General features: G+C 41.2%; 1 protein-coding gene across 1 annotated transcript in view; it reads right to left on the reverse strand.

The window, feature by feature from the left end:
* LTN1 (listerin E3 ubiquitin protein ligase 1) overlaps positions 1-8,954 on the reverse strand; it is a 52,892-nt gene continuing 43,938 nt past the window's right edge. The window contains exons 27-30 of the mRNA XM_019528785.1: positions 4,212-4,432; positions 2,841-3,035; positions 1,908-2,075; positions 1-1,423 (exon numbers count right to left, since the gene is read on the reverse strand). Of these exons, the coding sequence (XP_019384330.1) occupies positions 1,361-1,423; positions 1,908-2,075; positions 2,841-3,035; positions 4,212-4,432 (647 nt within the window). The 3' untranslated portion in view covers positions 1-1,360. The remainder of the gene's footprint in view (positions 1,424-1,907; positions 2,076-2,840; positions 3,036-4,211; positions 4,433-8,954) is intronic.

Below are 8,954 nucleotides of genomic sequence, written 5' to 3' on the forward strand. Positions count from 1 at the left end.
AAATGTGTAGTAACAGAAGTTGTAGTTTACTACCTTTTCTCTTTTCAGTACAAGACAAGGAAAAGTTCTCCTCTTGCTGCCTACTGATCACAATGCTAGTCCTCTTGCTTCTCCAAGGTACACAAGCCTAAATTTTTTGGAGCTGAAAGTGATCGTGGGTACCCTTACTTGACACCTGAAAAGGATCTGACTTTCAAAAAATGCAAAATACCTTATCCTCTGGAAAATGAGGCTTTTTCAAGCGATGTCAATATTTGTGTACATCAGGCACTAGTCAGACTGAATTCAGGCCATTCATTTCATAAAACTCAATGAACAAAGACAGTCCCTCCGTGGCTTAAAGGGAGAAATCTATCAGTCTTTCTAACTGGTGTGACTTTGGAAAGTGAGCACAACCAGCATAACTTCAAGGTTAAAATGCATGATGTAGCTGACCAACTCATGAGTGAAAGAAATTGTGTACAGTTAAATTTTTGATAAATTTATTAAATTTAGTTACAAAACTAATTCTTGTAATTACTGGAGAATGTCAGTAGATAATAATACTTCATCAACAGTAAGTGACTTTACCAGCTGTCGACAAAGCAATCTGCAAATGAGAGCACAACAGGTGGCAGGTATCTTTCCTCTTCACTTTAAAAAAAACCAAACAAAAAACCCCACAGGTTTCCACTCTGCTAAAGCATGTTGATCATGTGGGGGTTCTTTATGGATTTTTCCTAGTAAACTTGGCTTCCTTTCCCCTTTTTGAGATATCGACAACTACCGAAAGTCAAAACATTCTTTCAAAGGGAAATTTATAGAGGGGTTAGATTACACTGCATTTCAGATCATGCTTTACCATGAAATCAATGATGTTTTTATCCCATACTTTCACTGTAACGTAGCAGCAGCTGCACCCACAAAGTCATGAGTCGCATTTATAAAATGAAGTTTACTGCTACCAAAAATTCAGTTCGCCACAATATTTAAGAATAAGGTAACTTATAAATTAAGAGGCACCATCTTGTTCAAGAGCATACCAGTATGTAAGATTGTATTTAAAACTGTAGATTTAACTAAGCTACAGCTGAATAGCACTTGAACACTAAGGATTGTGTTGAAGTCAGATATGCATTGAATATTTTAACCTTTTAAAAATATACAAGTTAAAATAACTTAGCCTTATGTTTTACAATCTAAGGAGTATTTCCAATTCCTTTACAAAAACAGTCCAGAGGTAAATGTGGATCATTTTATTTGCCAAACAATTTAAGAGAGTATTTTCAAAAAGTTTGTTTGCTTCCTTCAACATACAGTTCTTGATCAAACTGCCTTCTCATTTACTACTTTGGTCAACCACTGAAGACAGTGCTACAGTTCAAAAAAAGGTTTCTCGACAAAGCGGGCAGGTGGATTTGTTGCTAGATGTGAACCATTTGTACTGCAACAGAAATGAGAACAATTAAAACATTAACATGGTAAATTTAGACAATGTATTAAATTTCAATGGGTTCCGTTTCCGACTGGTAAAATGTTATATCTCCTGTAATATAGCAGTATTCATTGGTGAGCTATCAAACACCGACTGTATCTGATAAACATTTGCTCAAACGCTGCAAAAGCAACTTATTTTTCAAGAACTAAAAAATGGTAAAGTGAAATTCATAAAAAAGAAGCCATTGTTCCTTAAAACCACCACCCAAGGTTCTATTATCCAGCCTCATTTTAAGAAATCAGAGAACCAACATGAGAGCTATCATCTTTAAAATAGTAGTAATTTCCCCTTGTATATGGGCATCAACCTGTACTGTCATTTATGGTTACTGTTTTTTCAATCTTCTGATTTATATACTTCAGTCTGAATCAAGTTATACGTTTAAGCAAAAAATTTACTCTTTTACACAAGATCAATAATAGTCACTTACCAAACAGGCTGAATGGAATTTTTTCTTGCATGTTCTGCAGGCTTTTTTGGGAAGAGAATAGTTGGAACCATGAATAACTGAAAAACAGATCATGCAGTCTTCAACGCCCTCAAAACGTTTGTCCACATTGTTTTTCCACAATGCCAAACCTTCCATGATACTTCCATTCTATCAGAGAGAGAGTTAATAGTAATCAATTCCAGTAACGATTTAGAACATCCTTTTATTTCTATTGTCACAGCACCTGGTTGGGGCCATTTCTGATTAGGGCTGCATTATACTAAGCCCTATACAAATGTAGACCTTACCCTGAAACATTTATAAATTTAAAGTGACACACCATTTATGAAGACGGAATAAACATGTACAATTTTATATGCATATAACTTATTAACTTACCATCAAGCTTAGTCCATATATTCTACAGCTTCAACAGATCCTTGCTAAGAACATCTGTTTCCATTTAACGAGCACATATAAAGCTGTGACTTGAATTCACTGTTTTGTTAGTTACTTATAACCATAAGTGTTAAGTGACTTTTGTAACAACCATGCCAGATTTATAGAATATCCTGAAGTCTCTAATATAGCACTATTCAGGAGTTCTTGTTCTATAGGCCAGGTACTGTGGTCTAATGGGGAGAAGACTGGTATGGTAAGACATAAGTACTGCTTCCAGCTACGAATGACTGACTCTTGGTGACCTGAGGCTTATAAATTTTAGTAAGTGTTTCAACTTCCCCACCTTTAAAAACAGAGTCAGTAACACAGACCACCTTCGCAGAGCTTTCCGACATCTATTGATGACAATGGTAGTAACTGCAGGCTAGGCATCTGTATATTTCTATTATTACACTGCTAAGGTTTTTCCACTTTTTGGGGTCACTCTATGTCCGAAGTTTTCAAAACCAAAGGCTTTGTGCAAATATTTACCTGATGAGTGAGGTACGTGCTTAATTGTAGCATCCAGTTTCGCCACTGCTGAACAGCCACACCAACCCTCTTTCCACTCTCAACTGTTATTGAGCCCAGTGGATAATTTGGTGGAAGCTGTATTATCAACTCAATAAATATATCATCAACTGAATAGGTAGCAATGACTTCTCGTGTGGCAGACCGTGCTTTTACCTGTAGAAAAATTAAGTTCATATAAGATCATGACTTCTTTTTTTTTTGAGAATTTCAAAATTCAGGGTAGGATGTGCAAACATAAGACACTTGACAGGTTTTGTCTATTACCTATCTAGAAATTAAATTTAAACATTATTCACCAGAAGATTTTCATTCAAGAGATTTTACCATTGTCAAGTATACACTTAGTTTCCATGTTAAAAAAAAAAAAAAAAAAAGTGTTTACTTTTTATTATCCTATACACTTGAACCAGCAAAATAAGGCATTAGGACAACTTATAATTACAGGGGGGAAAGTCCATATGTGGTCTTGCCAGACTAAACAGTAGCAGCAGGAGCCAATCAATCAGACTGGAAGCCTGCCATCAATCACTGATGTAGTTTAAAAAGTTATACCAGACAGGAGATAGTGTGTTCATAATGGCACAGTATATCCCACGAGAAGTAGAACTTCTGAAAAGAATGTCTGATAGATAGCTAGGTTTGAACTAACAGTTCCAGAGTATAAGATGTGCGTCACTGTAAAACAATATGCCACACCAATATCAAATCAAATCAGAGTATCACTGATTATGTGGGTAATAAAAATGAAGTCCTCTTAACAGCTGTCAGGATTACAGTCTAGTTTTGGAAAGCAACATCAAGTCTTCTGACATCTCTTTATGAGGACCTAAGGTTAAATCCTGGATACTATTAAGTCAATGGCAAAACTCTTGACATCAGTGGTCAGGATTTCAGCCCAGTCACAACAGCAATAAAACACTATCCTAAGATAACCTGATTCCTCTGATGGTAACAGTAATTCTCATTTAAATGATAGCTCACAGCTTCTGTTTGCAGTGAGTAGCTAGTTTAGAAACACAACATTTATATAATTGAGTTTCTATAATAGCAGTCATAATCAGGGATCCTGGTTTTCTCTGATTTAACCCCCCTCCAATTTTCAGGTTAAAAAGAAGTAACCCAAAATCCACTTTTTTCCATGATCAAAATGAAGCACCAGTAATACAAAAATAAATAAATAAATATTCATTTTGTTCACGGAAAAGTGTGGATTTGGGTCACTTTTTTAACTTGAAAACAGGATTATTTTTTTAAAATAGGAGAAAACCAGGATCCTGCTCATTATCCACAAAGAAAACAACACTTACAGGAGACAAAGGCCTTACTAACCGTCATGCCATTAAATAACTGTGTGCTGCTTTGCACAGAAGATATTTCTTGTAAAGAAAGCACATTGCTGACGTATTTGCTTGTAAATTTATCTACAACGTTGAAGACACGTTTCTCGCAGCTGTTCCACCAAAGTCTAACCATAGCAGGCAAGTCCTTCAGTGTTATGTGATATACAGAGCAGGCCAAGTGTGGAATCTGAGATGCCAGTACTCCTGTTGCTGCAGAGGGTGGGGGAAGGAGGAGGAAAATAACGCATTTTGTTAAATATCACATAGGTAACAATGAATAGCTTCCTATAAAGCTGTCCCCATATTAGCTACATTAGGTGAGGGAGGGAGTGGGGCTAGGACTGGGACAAGGGCAGGCGCTACCCAGCCAGGGCAGAGCAAGGGGGAGGGGTGGCTCCTGCCACTGCATGCACCCCTGGGGGAAGCATGGAGGACATGTGCCCCCTAGATTTGTGTGCAGGGTGAGGGCAGGCTGCCTGCTGTGTGCTCAGAGCCAGGGGTCTCCCAGCCTCTTCCTAGCAGGGGCTGGGCTCAGGGCCAGTGGGGACAGGGTGGGTGGCAGCGGTGCTGGGCTGGGGGGAGCTATGGCCACCCCAAATTCCCCATAGCCCCCCCATATTCACCCCTCCCAGCACTACCACTGCCTACCCTGCCCCCTCCCGCCCCAATTGCAGCCCCAGTCCACCCTTGCCTCATGCACAAAACCAGAAAGGGGGGTAGCAGGAAGTGCCCCCTGTACTTCCCCCTAGATGCCCCCAGTGGTGGGAGCCACTCCACCCCGCATCCCCAGTGAGCTGCCTGCAGCTCCATCCCGTGCCCTGCCCTGCTGGGCAGCACCTGCCTCTGTCCCAGCTCCACTCCCTCCCTCACCCAGCTTCATTCTTGGCCACACGCATGCTGCAGCTACACACACTTATCAGCAACATTATCAGCCACGTTGGCCCGAAAAACCCAACTGCCGATAATGTCAATTTTCCTTTCATCAGTGCCAATATGATATGGACAAATATACTGGTGTACCCCCATTTCTAAACTGTAAGCAGTAACTACTTAAGTTACTATATACTAACATTTTAAATACATACTATTTTTATTTTTGCATAAAATACTAAAAGAGAAAAAACAAAACCAGAAAATATGCCAGCAGAATGTTCATATCGTGCAGATGGTAAATGCTAAACAGGTTGCCATGAAAGTCAGCAAAACAGATAAGCTGTTGCTGAATATTATGAAAATGAAGAAAATAGCTTGATGCATAATGAATCATGTTGTGCAAATAAAGGCGAACAGAAGAAGCAGGTAAGACAAAAGGGTACTATTAGTACACTTTTAGTGGATATAATAATTGTCCAATGACATTCTTTCCAGAAATCACCAGTTTCTCCAAGATTCATGCTTCAGCCTATGTTGAACTTCACTGTATCTGACATCAGTGGTGTGCAAGACACTATCAAGAAAACTGATGACCACTTCACAGGTTGTTGCCTACCTATAGAGATTGCTCTGATCTTATCAGAGTGCCAGAAAGCTGTGTTTTAAAAGGCAGCTTAACCAAGTGAGTCTATGGCAGTGACTTTTAGAGGATGCCATTCACTGCAATTCAAATTCTATGAGTTTTGCCCCTAAAGTGAACACTAGAAATGCCATCAACAATGGTAATGCTATAAATGAGGGCATAATTGCCAGAATTACTGGAGAAGAAAAAACATACTTGAGCATAAATAGTGAACGTGTTAACAATGGTACTGGATTTCTGACTAAGTTGCTCAACAGTTTGTCATTAAGCCATTTGCCTTCCTATACATAAAGTGGGATTCTTTTGCAAAATATGAACCTGAAAACTGGCAAACATGACTTAAGTTAAAAAGACTACAACACTATGGAATTAGAAGGGATAACAGGAAAGGCTACTGGAAAATACATTCTTTTGCCAAAAGTCACATACCCATCAGACAGCTTTTAAGATACATAAGAGGCAATTTCTTATCAGAGTAGCTTCCGCAATGACTAACAACAAAGGCTAAGGTCAAACACTTGATAGATGTTTACATACCAGAACTTGGACATGGCCAGCTATATGTTGCAATGTTAAGGGTGAAATCATTTGACAACCTGAATATACAAATTATACATTCAAATGATCAAGTAATACTGCTAAACATGGAAGGTGTTCACACACAAAAAAAGCGGTATTCCACGAAATCCTCCAATGAAGTTCGTAATAGTAATAAGCCTGCTCAAGATCACATACCATTTATCTCCCCTTCATGACTTTCAAAATGACTGAACATACTTATGTTTAAGGGATGCATTTGAAAGCCCTTCTGAAGCTGCTCCAAGTTCAGCAAGTGATTTCAAAAGATAAGTGGATTATTTCATTATATATTTAACCCTAGTTTTGTCTAAGGACCCTACAGAAATATTTTGAAGCAAACTACAACTCTTGATCAGCTGCATGGTAAGGCTGAAAAGACTCAAAAAGCTAGTACAGACTGGTCGTATTTTTAGAAAGAACCTATATGCTCTGCCTTATTGAAGATGTCAAGGTTTCTGCCACAAACTTTACACAGAGTTGCCACAGAATTTGACTGAAGAGCAATGGGTGGGGGGGGAAATCAAGCAAGATGCAAATGTTAACTAAAAAACTGCAGCACAGTGGAAGGAAACAGAGAAGTTGCAAGAACAAATAAAGCAAGCTTGAGTTGATCACCAGTGTGATGTACTTGACTATAAGCCTTCAGAGAGCTTGCAAGCAGTGATGAATTTGGTATAAAGACTTATTTGAGAAAAGATTCTTATGTATAAAGTAAAAATGTGACCACTATAAACACTCTTAACAAAAATTTGCTTGGTATGCACTTGCAGGAAATATTAGCATATTTAAAAGAAACTCAAACACACCATCGAAAAGATGGTATGTTAAACTAATGCCACAACTTTCAATTCAGTAAGAGTTGGTTAGCAGCAGAATATTAAATGTAAAACTATACCCTACATTGATTCTATTGACTGGTCTATTGTTGTTTTATATAAGCAGAATGTAGTTAGAGACGAATGTTAGCCAGACTATTAGCTAAGTATTGTCAGCACATTTTAATTCAAATGTATTACTGAAAAGACCAAATGCCTTTTTTGGTTCTGGGGGATTGTAGGTTGTAGCCTTGTTGGTCTAAGGATATAGGTAGACAAGGTTCTCTGGGTAAATCTGATGATGTCTTTTATTAGACTAACTAAAATAGTTGGAAAAATTCTAGAGATGCACCAATACATCAGTCTGATATAAAGAAAATTGACTATCGGAAACTGGCCTGTTATGGCTGATAAATGGCCTGTGCATGTGCGCAGCCACAGTGCAGCACATAGGCTGTGAGGAGCACAGCCCAGCAGCTTAGAGACCTGCCTGCAGCTGGTAAGTCTGGTGTGATGGAAAGGGAAGAGAAGGGAAGGGAAGAGGCTGGAGGGGTGGAAACAAGGCCCCCACCATGAGGGAAGGAGTGGGGCTGGGGCAAGCACTGCCCAGCTGGAGCAGGGCAGGTGTGAGATGGATCCGTGGCTTGCCCAGGGAGCATGGAAGGGAGGAGACGGACCCACTCCTACCACTGCATGCCACTTGTCTGGGAGTCGCTTGTCCAGTGGCTCTCACTTGTCCAGGAGGGCATGGGGAGGGAGTGCCCCCAGATCTGCACAGGGCAGGGAAAGTTGGGCCTGTGTGGGGCTCTTCCCAGCAGGGGCCGGGTTGTCCTGTGCTCAGGGCAGTGGTGCTGGGAGAGGGGTTGGGGAGCTACAGCGAATTTTGGGATGGCTGCAGCCCCCCCAACTGTAGACCCCCTCCCAGCGCTGCTGCTACCTGCCCCGAGTGCAGCCTGGTCCACCCCCCGCCAGGAAGAGACCAGTGCAGTCCCAGCCCACAGTGGCAGCCACCCCACCTCACGCAGATCCAGGGTGCACATACCTCCCCCCCATGATGCCTTCCTATGGTGCATGCAGCAGCAGGAGCCACACCCCCTGAAAGAGCCATTTGCAGCTCTGTCCCGTGCCCCACCCTGCTCTGGCTGGGCAGTGCCTGCCCCAGCCCCACTCCCTCCCACACCACAGGAGCATCGATCTGCCCCCGCCTCCCCTGCCTTTCTCTTCGCCCACCCCTTCCACCATAACAGGCTTACCAGCTAGATACTGCGCTTCAAACTGCTGTGTTGGTATCACAAATCAGATTGGTATCAGCCGATATGCCTCCTTAAAAAGTGGCTATAAGTATCAGTGCTCCCCTAAAAAGTTATTCTTTGCAAGTGTTTGGGTACCAACACCCTTCTTCAGGCTGAGGAAATCTGTAATACTTAGCCTGAAGAAGGGTGTTTGTACCCAAAAGCTTGCAAAGAACATTTTTTCTTTGGTTCTAGCACTCTGAGGGCACTACCAGGAATATAGAATCCCTATAGAAACCCCAGAATATAGAATTTATATTTTTTATAAAAATAGAAACCAGAAAAAAAATGTAGGCTGTTGCCTGTGCCCGTCTCTCCTGCTGCCTGCCCCCACCCTTTTGCTTCCCCTGTGCCTGTGCCTGCCACCCACCACTTTCTGCCCCCCCTTCTAGGACAGTCAATGGCCCCAGTTCTGGCTCTGGTCCCAGCCCAAGCAGGGGCAATAGCTCTGAGCAGCTAGGGCTGGGGCCAGAGATAAATGTGGAGGAAGGGGGACAGGGTGCAAATGGCCAGGATGGTGGATGGGGAGG

Source organism: Crocodylus porosus, unplaced genomic scaffold (assembly GCF_001723895.1).
Source record: "Crocodylus porosus isolate Cpor-Errol unplaced genomic scaffold, CroPor_comp1, whole genome shotgun sequence".
In the NCBI taxonomy this organism is placed as follows: domain Eukaryota; kingdom Metazoa; phylum Chordata; order Crocodylia; family Crocodylidae; genus Crocodylus; species Crocodylus porosus.